Source organism: Triturus cristatus, chromosome 5_1 (assembly GCF_964204655.1).
Source record: "Triturus cristatus chromosome 5_1, aTriCri1.1, whole genome shotgun sequence".
Lineage (NCBI taxonomy): Eukaryota > Metazoa > Chordata > Amphibia > Caudata > Salamandridae > Triturus > Triturus cristatus.
In genome coordinates, this window is record NC_140587.1 from 631790519 (window position 1) to 631804103 (window position 13585).

Sequence of the window (13585 nt, forward strand, 5' to 3'; positions counted from 1 at the left end):
GCAAAAAGAACAATCGTTGGACAGAATGCTTAACAATGTCATCCATTCACCTCTTGTACAGAGATCTGGGCCTAAATGCATTGTTTGTTTGCTCTCCATGCCATTCCAGTTTGGACCCAGCTATATGCAAATCAGTATTGACCCTGCTCCCCATGGGAACAGTCCAGCCCGAACCGCCAGGCCAGGTCCTCCCTGGACCGTAAACAAGCATCCTAGGACAATTTCAGGGTATCGCCCCCTCATCAGCTACGCTAGCTTGACTCTTTGGATCCCCGCTGACCCCTTCTTGTGCGCCCTCAGGCACCAACGAGCCGAGAGGTTCACCTTCAGCGCCAGCTGGGCTCATCAGCCCATCTTACCCCTGGCTCCTCTTCGGACCCCCCTCATCATGGACCACGCCAGCCCCAGATACATCGACAGATGCAGACATCGCCACCTGAAGTGGATCCAATCACTCTTTCCAGTGCCGAGTCAAAGCTAGTCAGATCCTGGTTCAGAGCTGTGTTTGAATCCAGCTGAGGAACCACTCAACCCCATAACCCTCCCCCCCACCCGGCAGCCTCTGTAGAGCCGTCAACAGTATGCATTTCCTTTTCAGAACCGATTCAGATAATTATTATGACCAGAGTGATGAATTTGCTCAACCCTATCAAGACGATCATTGGTACAGAGACTTGCAAGAGGCCTCAATTGATACCTCCCTAAGACAGCACTGTCCCCTCCCCCCAACACCCTCCTTCCGGAGCCAGCCACAATTGAATCCGCTTACTACACTGTGATCAAGAATAGGGCGTCGAAGTTCTCAATCTACAGCTTCCTACCATAGAGGTCAAGATCAGCGTTTTAACCGTAGTTATCAAGCCTGGGCAGACATCCTCAGAACCTCTCCTACCTTTAATGAGGCACTGACCAAAACCTTATTTGGGCCAAATCTTGTTCAGGCTTGCCAGTCAATCATCAGGTTGCCATGGTGCCATCGCCCTACTCCTGGCGACCCGGCTTCACAAATCATTCCAACCCCAGTACCTTTTCATCCATCCCCACCCGACAGAGAATCTAAGAAAGTGGAAATGTTCTGAAAATGTATCTTCTCTTCCACCAGCCTTGCCCTCTATTCTGTCAATGCCAGCTGCTTGTTGGGCTGTTATTCCCATGCCCTTTGGGACCCTGTCACACAAGTCCTCTCTGGTGTGCCTGAAGACCTTACTCCTATATGGTGTCAAGTGATTCAAGATGGCTGTGATGCGACCAAGTTCATGATTCGTTGGAGCTTTAACACCACCAATTCCATCGGGCAGGCTGTTGGAACCAATGTTGCCATTCTGCGCCATGTGTGGCTGCAATCCACTGGTTTCTATGGTAAGTGAAACTCTGAACTCTTGTATGCCTTTCATCCGATACCGCTGCGGCCCTGAGATCTCAGAATCTCAGTCCTCCTAGTGGCTTCGGATTTGGTATGGAGTGTATGGTATCCTGAACTCCTGGACCTAAGCATATGTCCTTCGATCAGGCTGACCCTCCGTGAGGACCGGCTGTTGCAGCAACAGGGCAGGGTCCTGCAACTCGGCCTTCGCAATCTCAAACTTCATGCTTAGAGATAGAGACGCGACAGCTGAAAACCTTCAACCTTCCTCTAAGGTGGTTAATATCATCTTGGCAGCCAGGCGTTCCTCAATAAAAACTGTATATACCTATTGTTGGAATAAATTTGTGACTTAGTGCAGCACACGCCAGATCGGCCCCCTCCAGGCCAAGTTATCTGACATTCTGTTATTTGTTCTGTCTCTTGCCCAGCAAGGGTTTGCTTTGGGCACAGTGAAGAGTTATCCTTTGGCCTTGTCAAGGTTGACCGATCAGCCCTCATTGTTTAAGTCTTCACTTGTAATGCAAATTTTGAAAGGTCTGCTTCCCCTTCTCCGTTTGTCATGCCCCAGTGATACTGACTTACGTGATGTGCACTCTGTTCGAACCGCTTCACAGCTGTCCTTTACAACTCCTCAGAATCAAGAAGATGTTACTCATCGCAATCACCTCAGCACAGCGTTTGAGTGAACTTCAGTCTCTTTGTGTTAATCCGCCATACACTTCCTCCTTCCCTTACAAGCTGGTTCTGTGGACTTGGGCCTCCTTTCTGCCAAGAGTTGTGCCAAGAGTTTTGATGCTGTTCCATGTTGGCGAAACCATCACACTGCCAGTGTTCTGTGCTTCACCTCACCCCTCTAAGGAAGAGGAGCGGCTCCATCGCTTGGATCCAAAGAGAGCGCTCAGATTTGTAAATTGATCAGACCAAAGACCTCTAGGTGGACACTCAGCCCTTTGTGGGGCTCGCTGGAGTGAAAAAAGGCAAAGCAGTGCAGAAAAGAACCAGCTCCGGCTGGATGGTGCTCTGCATTAAGATATGCTTTAAGATCTTCTATGTGGTGGCCAATAAGTAGCCTCCAGAATGCCTGGGTGCTCATTCCACCTGGGCCAAAGTTTCTACCACCGTGTTGGCATGCACAGTCACTGTCCTAGACATCTGCCAGGCAGCTATATGGGCTTCCCTCCACATGTTCTCGTAGCACTATTGTCTGGACGGTCAGGTTCCCCCTTTGATCCTTCGAGACTTTCCGATTTGAGTCCACCCACAGAACCACCTCCAAAAAGGTACTGCTTTGGTATCTATTCAAAAGGTGAGGAATCTGCACTAGAGGTATCTATCAGAAGAGCAAGCTACTTACCTTCAGTAATACACTTTCTGGTAAAGACTCTGTCTAGCTGCAGATTCCTAATCGACCCTCTCAAAAGCTGAGGAATCTGCTGCTAGGTAGTCTCTACCAGACAGAGTGTGACCAAAGGTAAGAAACTTGTTTGATATACTTATTTTTTATTTTGTTTACTTATCGTTTGGTCTTGTCTGGAATTGACTGTTGTCTTTTAGACCGTAGTAGCATAACAAAACAGATAATTTACCCCCTGTGGCAGGGATACCAGTCTAAATACGGCAACATCAGAGGGAGATATTTGAACAACTGAAGCCACCTTAGAAAAAGACACAAGGGGTAGTTATCAGGATTCTTCAAAGCTACCAGTCATATTATCTTCTGCCATCTTGTATTCTACTTATTTACTATGTGCTTGCTTTTTATTTTTACAAATTTTGTAGGACTTGATACTCGCACCCATTGACATTATACTAGACCGTGTTGAGATACTTAAGTACCCGTTGTATGTTGTGGATCCGCTGGGCTAAGCTCGTTGTGTTTTTGTGGGTAATGATTTTTATTCTTGTAATAAGTCTTGATAATTTATGTAAAGTTTATATTTCAGATTGTGAAGGTTTTTTTTTTTTTTGCTCAAGTCTATAGTGATTACTCAAAAGCTTTGTCAGAGATCATCCGTGTTTCTGAATTCAGGTTGTAGTGAATCTGAAATCTAGTGAAAATCTTGTATATTTATGCAGTGAGTATGCACTGAAGATGCTGAATGCATACTGTATATGCATTATTTTTATTTTGTATAACCACATTTTTATTTTTTTCATTTGATCACAAAATAAACCACAACACGCCTTCCAGGCCACAATTTTGACCTCTGACCCGTCACACTTACAGACCACAGTTCAGTTAGGCCCTATTGTGAACCATAATAGTCCTGCCATCTGCCATACGTCCGGTGGTGCTTTTACAGACAGCCACAGGCCTCATATATAGGCAGTTCTTGCTGGGCACACCAGTCCACCCCAATTAGCCACTCTGCCAAGGTGGGGGGGTGGAGATGCCCATTTCCACACTATATCCCTCTTGGCAACCAACAAAGCCACCTCCACAAACACGCACTCCATCCGTGGTCCACCAAGATTGTCCATCAACCCTAGCAAGACAATCCGAGGAGTAAGCTGAAAGGATTTGCCCAAAACCAGAGTTCACGGTCAATTGTTCTCCAATAACGGGCTGTATCAGGGCAAGACCACATGACTTGTAAAAAATCTGCCTCTGGGGTTCGATAATTAATGCATGTTGAGTGAGGCAGCCTGCCAGCCAGATGCAACCAGACAGGGGTCAAATATGTAATGTGTAAATAGTTGAGCTGAACCAGATGCATGCATGTAGATATAGCTAGCTCCATGGTTGCTGAACGAACCTCGCTCCAGTCAGCATCATCCAGTTCACACAGCCAGCTCTTCCATTTCTGCTTCAGTGTAGAGAAGTGGTTGGGGGCATGAACGACTAATGAATGGTAGACCTGTGAAATGGCGCCCCTCCAAAGCTCCCCCAGTCAACTACCATGCCTCAAGAGGACTGAACTCAGGAACCTGCATGCTAGGTGGATTGTTTGCAACCAGGGAGTGTCGCAACTGAAGATATCTGTGAAATTGGGTGTGGGAGATCTTGAACCGATCCCATATTTTATGAAATGACAGCAGGTGAACACATGCCCAAACATCTCCCAGGTGGGTGATCCCAATCCTCTCCCACTGAGAGAATCCCTCAAGGTGTAGCCAGGTACCCTGCCAAAGGAGGGCTAGTTGGGTCAACGGTCAATGAGACCCAATGACGCCCTCTAGGCCAAAAACACCGCTCTAATAGTCTCTGGGAGGAAGCTGGAAAGCGGGCACCATAAGGTATACCCATGAGCCTATCGAGACCCAGTAGAGTCAGCTCTGCCGGATCGTCCCTCTCCCTGGTAAGCCAGTCATTCAGAACTATCACCAGCAAAGTTAGGTAATAGCATTATAGATAAGCTGCTCCTAGCCTGCCCTCATAAGGTGACAATCGATAATTTGTGTGGGAGATCTGGGAGCATCCGCCCGCCCACAGGAAATTGCGGATCGTGGACTCTAAAGTACAAAAGCAGGGGGAGCTCGAAGTTCTGAAAGTCGTAAAGGAATCGAGGCAGTACCATCTTTTTAAAAAGGGCTGCACTGCCCATCATGTGGAGTAGGAATTGCTGCCTCCTCTCTCCCGAGGCAGCACTCCGTATTTCGGATCAGGAGACCGATTATTTCAATATTAGCAGGGGCACTGGACAGGGGTGTCCGTGTTCACCCCTATTGTTTGCCCTATACATCGATCCGTTTTTAAGTAAAATAGAAGGGGATAGGAGCATAGTACCTATAAGAGTTGGTGCCACAAAGTATCGAGCCTTGGCCTATGCAGACGACATTGTTGTGTTAACTTCGGATGTCTCCTCTGCACTTCGGGTACTTAATGTGTCCGCTGCACAGTTTGGCTTAGTGTCTGGGTATAAGTTAAATGTGGCTAAGACCCAGGTTGTTCAAACACCAGATATGCTATATTCTGGGACTTTAGTAGTCAGGGAAGCAATGTATCTTGGGGTAAGAATTTCAGCGGCAGTTGACGCTATTCCGGATTTAAATATTCTTCCGGTAATAGACACAGAAAATACCAAACTTGAACGATTGGACCATTTACACTGGTCTCTTTATGGCCGATGCAGTGTTCTCAAAATGCTTATATTGCCAAAGTTCCTATATCCTTTTAGGACAATTCCTTTAGTACTATCTCAAAGCAGTCTGGCAAAGGCAGACAGGATCTGCTATAGGTTTCTGTGGGGTTATAAGCGCTCTCGCAGGGCTGCCAAGTGGATGTGTCTTCCTCGGAATCGAGGCAGTTGGGCAGTACCTAATCTGGTGCTATATTATTGGTCTGCAATGGTACAGGCTTTGGGAGTGCCGCTTCTAGGCAATAGATTCGAAACTTCGTTATGCAACCATCCTACTATTTTTGAGATTGGTTTAGGCACTGCGGATGAGGATATTCTGGTTAAAATTCTAGAGCCGAGTTACTTCAAAAAAACTAGATTCAAGGTAATTAACGCCATGTTTCTAATCTGGCAGCAAATTCGGCGGAAATTGTATATTTACCAGCTCAATGTATATACCCCTTTCAAAGCATCCCGACTTCTTTCCCCCTTCATTTTTCAAGATCAGGTAATGTCTAGATGGCAAGTACAAGGATTGCGGGTTATCGGAGATATGGTGGGGGTTGGGCAACTATTATCTTTTTTATGTTTGAAGGATAAATATCAGCTGCATTCTCAAGATTTTTTTAAATACCTTCAGGTTAGAAGTGTTTTGTTTGAACAGCTTGCAGGAAATCCCTCACTATTTGATAAAATTGAGATATTTGAACTCATTCGGAAGAAAGCTAAAATAGGTATGATATATCAGCATTTATTATCCAGCCTACCGGATGATTTATGCGCACAAGGATTAAGGTGGGCAGATAAATTAGGGAAGACCGATATGGATTTAAATCCGGCCTTGGAGTTCGCTAGTAAAGTCTTGGTCTCTGGTAGTCTCCGGACTCAAAGCTATATGTCAATGTTTGACCTTTATTATACACCTGCAAGAATTTCAAAATGGGGTAGTAGAAAAGGGGATCATTGCTCAAGGTGTGGGTTATACGCAGCAAATACAAGTCATATGTTTTACTTTTGTCCAAACCTGACTGAATTTATATCTGATATAGAACGTTTTATTAATTCTACGCTTAAGATTCAATGCACCTTGACACCTGAGATGGTGAAAATGGGCTATGATGGGGTAGTATAACCGGCTAATTCATGGTACACCTCTGCGTTTCTGTTTATTGCTATGTCCATGATTTGTTTATGTATAACTTCACAATGGCTTTCTCCCGAAGCCCCGACATTTATCAATTGGAGAACTAGACTGCTTGCTATCCATAAACTGGAATCCTCAGTCTATTCAATAAAGGGTAGGCGGAGGCGGAAGTTTGCTTCTAAGATATGGGCTCCGGTAGAGAAATGGATTAAATAGTTATGTTAAAAATTTTACCCCCTCTTAATATCATTGAATATGTCATTGCATATGAGAAGCAACAACCAGTGTAATTGTACTTTCGACTGAAAGCCATGACTGTATTGTTTTGTGTAATTATGAAAATTTAATTTAAAAAAAAGTTAAACCGGAATTGCTGCCTCCTCTGCAAGTCGCTCTTCAAAGCAGGGAGGGGAGGACAGGTTAAGTGTCCACGACACCTCCTGAAGTGTAGAGACATGGATCCCCAGATACCGAGGAAAAAAAAGTTGATGGATCAGAGTAATGGTGTTCCATACGTGCAAAGCTGAATCACCGGTAATGGGCCCCTAAAGAGATTTAGCATTATTGACACAGAGTCTTGAGACCTCCAGTATCTCCAAACATCTTGGACCCAAGAACTGCGGATCCTCAAGAAAGAGAAGGACATCATCGGCATAGAGCTATATGCTCCTCAGGCCCAGAGTCCCAGCTCCACATTATTGCATCACAGCGGATAACACAGGCTAAGGGCTCAATAGCTAGGGCAAATCGGAAAGGGAGTAGAAAGCCCACCGTTCACTTGAAATTGCGCCTACGGATGGGAATAGAAAAGATTGGTAAGTCTACGTAAATGAGGCCCCAAACCGGCCATCTCCAAAACCGCGTTGAAGAAAGATCAATCAGTCGAGTCGAAAACCTTTTCGGAGTCAGGTAAAAGTAAGATTGATGGGTGCTGCATCTGGTGGGCCTGAGAAAGAGCGACCAGTGCACTTCGGATACAGTGACGGGTGATATACCCTGGCATAATGCCACACTGATCCATGTGGATCAGATATGGTAGAGCGCGCTGTTGCCGGTTAATCAGCACTTTAGCGAAGAGTTTACTATATATATTAATGGGAGAAATCGATCAGTACGCAGCACACACATTCAATTTGGGTCTCACCACTATCGTGGCCAAGTCCAGGCACGGAGGAAAGGTGACTGCCTCCACTGCCACTCTGTACAGTGGAATCAAAAGCTCACTGTACTGCTGGTAATATTCAGCTGCAAGCCCATCCAGGGAAAGCATCTTGCCTGCGGCCATATCCGACAGTGCCACCCCAATGTCTTCAACCTTGATGACCTAATCAAAGTCCCAAGCCAGGGAGCAGGGGATAGAGGGCAATGGAATATCAGCCGAAAGTGGGTGTGCCCGTTCCAGGCGGAGGCGGCACCTTCTGATGACTGTAAAGGGCCCCATAGTTGTCTGCAGACATCCGCACAATATCAGGAGTGGTGGTATGGAGGCAACCCCTCGCATCCAAAATATGCGGCACCCCTCTGGAGGCATCCTCTCTGATTGGCTAGCCAGTAGAGCAATTTCCATCACCAAACTCGTAAACTCTCTGTGTTCCTGGGCCTCCTCGAGCGAGAGCTGTCTCAACTCATCCCGGGCAGCAGCCTTAAGTACGGGGGGCCTTCCAACCGGCACTGGAGGTCGGGTGATAAGATCGGGATCTCCAGGGCAGTAATCTTGGCAGGCTGACGTTTCTCTTGAGCATTGATGAACACCTTAGCATGACCACCGATTGTTAACTTGGCACCAAAGGGTACATGGTAACTGAATAGTGCCCTGATTTTCCTCGAAATACGTTTGTAGCTCAGCCTCCACATGGGCCGAGCACACTGTCTGTCAGATGCTACACATTAAGGCACCACATGGACGGAGACCCCACACCAAGGTCTGAGATGCCCTGGGGTAGAATCACTGCATCTGAAGGACGTCCACTGTGGGCATCCAAAGAAGATCAATACGGGACCTGGTGTAAGAGGCTGCTGAAGTATGGTGCCCTGCAGGGATGAGAATATAAGGCAAACCAGCGCATCTAGTGTCTGAGGGAGAAGTAACTGAGAAACATTCACAGAAATGAAGGTCTAGTGCCTGCCTTCCAGCATTCCCTCTATCCCTAGGCAAAGGCCCTGGGGGTCATTATGGATGTTGGTCACCGCAAAAAAAAGCCTTTACGTAAAAGGATATACCCCGCCCCGGAGCCTTGGGTAAATCCAGAGTGTTATACCCTGTCATACCCGTGGTGACCGAGGAAAGGAGAGTGTTCTCCAAATAAATGGGTTTCCTGGAGCATGAGGTCCGCCGGCATAGTGGAGGACTGCAGTCCATTTTATACGGTCCGGCAGGCCGTTAACATTTCAAGACATAACCTCAAGTGACGCCATGAGGAGCACCAACCAACCTTTAGAAAGTGAGGGTCCGAGAACTACTCTGAGTCAACCCAGCAGACAGGAAGCAGAGTGCCCAGGGCCCCAAAAATCAAACGCGGTGTAGGGAAGGTGCGGCATGTGTGGCAAGGAAAAAGCAAGCACAAACAAACTACCCGAAAAAACATTCCCTCACCCCATACTTTCATCCCAGAAGCATCTGTCTCCCCAAAACAGAACATAGCTGTATATGCATAAATAAGTGAAAGAACATTTAAAATGTGGTGGCGGTAATATATCAATCTTGTTAAACATTTTTTTTATTTCTTTATAGTATTTCATCCAGTGACTTACGAAGGAGGCGTAGACTTAAACAGGTAACCAAATTGTTAAGTACGTGTGTTTTGAATTTCAGTGAGTGAGGGTGAAATCCCTCTTAATTAGGCATTTACAAGTATTACATAACATGCTCTGTGCTGATTATCCTTAACTTTCTGTTTAGTCTTTTTGTGTCTGGAAAGTAAGGTTTGTTTTTCTTGAAGCTGTCTGAGGACGTTGTTCAAAGAATTTCTTGTAAGAGATATTAATCAATTGAGGCTTTTTAAAATTACATATTTTCAAGTAGCAGTGCTAAACGGGAAATACTCTAGAGGCTTCTAAGCAAAGTCGCAATAAGGAGGAAAATCTCTCAAAAACATTTTTACTTGCATTCATTTCTTTTTTGGGAGGAGAGGGCACCTGTATATGAAGACCAGAAATTGCTATTTTAAGCTATTTAAAATTCAAAACTCTGGGCCAAGATCGAAAGCGATTGTGCAAGGGCTTGGCAGAATCCTTACAGCAACTAACAGCGTACCTGATTTGTATGTTTAGTTTAAATATCTGGAACCTGGTTGAGTACCCTATAAGGTCTCAAAGATTTAACTTTTCTCTTTTACCAAGCTGTTCGGGTTAAGTTTCAAGCTCTGGATTCAAAGAGTTGCTTGGTTCATAGTTGGCATTTTCCTAATAATTGTTTGTGTGTGTGTGTGTGTGCACGTGTGCGTGTGTGTTGAGTCAAAGGCAGGATAGAGGAGGGAACAGCCTAGAAAGGCTAAGTAGGAATATCATCGAAGTAAAATGAGGTTTGGGATGAGTTAAATGAGGGATACAGGAGGGAAGGGTCGAGGACGTGTTATTTTGGAGATCATAGTCGTAAAATGAGGTTCGGGTGGGTCAAAGGAGGGATAGAGAAGCAAAGTGTCTAGAAAGGGTTACATAGGAGATCATAGTAGTAGACCGGTTTCGTGTGAGTCAATGGATGGACAGAGGAGGAAAGAGTCAAGAAAGGATCTTAGGAAGAACATAGTGGTAGAATGAGGTTTGGGATGAGTCCGAGAGTGGAGGTAGAGGTATAGGATGAGACTAGGGTAGTGCATTGAAGGGAGTTGAGGTTTCTTTATTATTTTTTATTTCTCTAGTTGGAGTGAAGTAATAAAATGTGTAGATACATAACTACATAGAAAGGGTATACATGTATAAAGGCAAATAATAAAGAGATATAAAATTGCATTGCATAAAGTTCCATATGTGCAAGTAGGCATACATAGATAGAAATTCAGACGTGCATGTGTTGCTGTACGTAAAAGCTAATTTATTTGTGTCTTTTTATATATATATTAATTACTTATTATAATAGGATAGTCAGCTCTTGAGTAGTCTTCTGAAGAGCAGATACTTAACCGTGGCTCTTATGTTTGGGGGTAATGAATTCCATAGTTTGGTTGCTTGACCGGAGAAATATTTACCATCCATGTCTTTTTTTTCTTGCATGCTGTTGTTTTGAGGTGAGGTGTCGGTCTTGAGCAGAGGTTCCTTTGTTGTATGTATTTAGGGATTTTATTCCTGAGAAAAAGTGGTCCTTTTCCTTGTTTTGCTTTGTGGGTGATACAAGGCAGCTGCAATGTGGATCGTCTGGCAACCAGTAACCAATGTAGGGCCTTCTAGGCAGGGAAGATGCGGGCTTGTGGGTTTACATGTGGGAGTTGTCTGGCAGAGAGTTCTTAATTCGTTGTTGTTTTTTCATAGTTGATAAAGATTGTCTGTGCTAGAGGCCGTTGGCATAATCAAGTTTAGGCAGTACAAGAGAGATCGTAGCCTGCACCTTGTGTGGAAATCCTGGGTGTGGGAAGATGCATCACAGAGTTTTCATGGTGATTATGCTTGATCTTGCTAACGTGGGCATTCATTGATAATTAGGAGTCAGTGGTAATTCCAAAGTTTCTTACTTCCTTAGATACTTTAGTAGGTGGTCCCAGATCGTCAGCCCAGGCATTAGAGAGGTTCATAATTTTTCCAGTTGCCACATGTGAATATTTCAGTTTTGGCAGCATTCAATCTGAGGTGGCTCCATGCCATCCGCTGATAACCAGCTCTGAGGCACCTGAAGGTTTTTGAGTTTCCAATGTCTTTGGGGCTTTCCAGTTTAAGAAATATTTGCGTGTCATCTGCATAGTTCTAGCATGTGAGCTGAAATTCATTGATCATTGCCGGAAATGACTTCATGTAGATGGTGTAAAGCATGGGCGAGATGATAAAGCCTTGAGGGACCCCTGCTTTTGTGAAGTACGGTTTGGATGAGAAAGAGGGAGTGTGGATGACGTTTGTCCTGTTTTTGAAGGTAGAATGTGATCCAGTCGACAGCAGTATTTGCCGGCTTTGTAGAGTCTTTGGAATAGTGTCATTGTCAACTGTTTTCAAAGGCAGATGAAAGGTCCAAGATAATTGTGCTGCAACCCCGTTCCAGTCTACTGTGTTTTTAAGGTAATCCCAGATGGAGATGAGGGCAGATTTAATTGCTCTTCCTGGAAAGAATCCTGTTCGGAAGTCGGAAGTATGGACTTATCTTTAATGCATTCTGACAACTGGGCGAATGCTGCTATTTCTATCACTTTGCCTATGAAAGGTCCATTTGTAATCTGTCTGTAGTTGTCTGGGTGATGTGGGTCCAGGTTTGTTTTCTTTCATAGCGGATGTATGTATGCCTTTTTAAGTCTTCTGGAAAGATTCCTGTAGTTAATTAATTTTTTCGGATTTTTGTTTACTGGTGTGGCAGCAGAGGTAGAAGAATGTTCTTGAAGATTGTTGGTGAACAAGGGTTAGAAGGGCGGCCGGCTGGCTTGCTTGCTTTGACCAGATCCATAAATTAATTTTGTTATTAGTGTTTGAAGGAATGCAGAGGCTGGGATAGGCTACTCTGGGGGGGATTCTTAAGAACGGGTTAGTGCTGGTGGTTTTCCTTTGTTTTAAATAGGAGTCCAACATGTCTGCTTTGGTTGTGTTATGGTTTGCCAGTTTGTTAGTAAATTCGTGAGTCAGGGGATGAGTTTCTTCTGTGCAATTAGGTTTACGAAATCCAGTGAGAATTTTATAAAATTCTTTATTTGAATTTGCACATTTCGCTTTTTGAATTGCTGATCTATAACTTGACTGTGCCGTGCGCAACTTCTATTTTGGCCAAAGAAAGGGAGTAGCAACAACACAGCTTGAGACGTGAGCATCAGGAGGCATTCGTGTTATTGCGCTCAGATGCAATTGCTAATGTATACATCCGTTTATTTTCGTCATCCGCTATTATACCCGTTTAACTATGGTAGAATCATCAAGAAAGCTAGCCAAGTCATTCTAGAAGCCATTGACCTATGTTTTGTCTTACTTATACAAATCGCCAAACAATTGAAAAATCATCTTCCCTCAACCTGCCTCCATCGCTACCCATCCTACACCACCTGATAAAGACTGTACAGATAGTAATGTAAGAATAATAACAAGTATCCAACTGGAAATCGTCCACAAGAATCAAAATGACTCCGCAAAGGAAATCACCACCAACAAGACGTGGGACCCTCGTCAAAACTAGCCTATTGAACCTAAGAAGTAGCCAACCCATCACCATTACTCTGGCTACAGGTAGACAGCCCAGCCATGCAGCTACTTTATTTGGTCTGCCCCGTTAAAAAGCTGCAACATGTTATATAGATACCTTTTTTATCCGCATATGGCTGATTTCTACAGCCAAAGTAGGAGACCACCTCACCCTGTTAGGTCTGTGGGAGCACTCGTTAACACTAGTTCAGCTGCTAAAAGCATTTCAGCTGCTAAAAACATTTCACAGATATTAAAGGAGGAGAGAGAGAGAAGTATAAATTGTCTAAAGTTTGGTTGATGCATGCACATTTAAGTGCTTGCCTCTTAATCCTTCAAATACCTTATTGATTGTGAAATCGTAAGGCAGGAGACTCTTTTACAGGACCAAAAAAATGTATACTCCTCCTCAGACGATATTGTGAATCTCACACTAGACATTATCTCCAAAAAGACATTCCTCCTGAATGATATCAGCTCATGCTCCATTCTGGTCAGACACCCAAAACATTATTGAAAACATATATAGCCTGGGCTTCATTCAGCTAGTGAATCAGTCTGTGCACTGCTGAAATCATAGTGTTGGACTCCCTTTCTCCCTGATTCTAAAACTGAAAATATTTGAAAATACACCACCATGGTGGGTGGACTACCAACACTGGCAGAGATGTGAAGTGAAAGCAAGACACAAAATTGTCCATATGTCTGGGCAAAGGT

At 44.5% G+C, this 13585-nt stretch overlaps 1 protein-coding gene across 1 annotated transcript in view; it reads left to right on the forward strand.

Annotated features, from left to right (window-relative positions):
• NSMAF (neutral sphingomyelinase activation associated factor) overlaps positions 1–13585 on the forward strand; it is a 624890-nt gene that overhangs the window by 473984 nt on the left and 137321 nt on the right. Inside the window, exon 20 of the mRNA XM_085605566.1 lies at positions 9300–9342. Within this exon, the coding sequence (XP_085461692.1) occupies positions 9300–9342 (43 nt within the window). The remainder of the gene's footprint in view (positions 1–9299; positions 9343–13585) is intronic.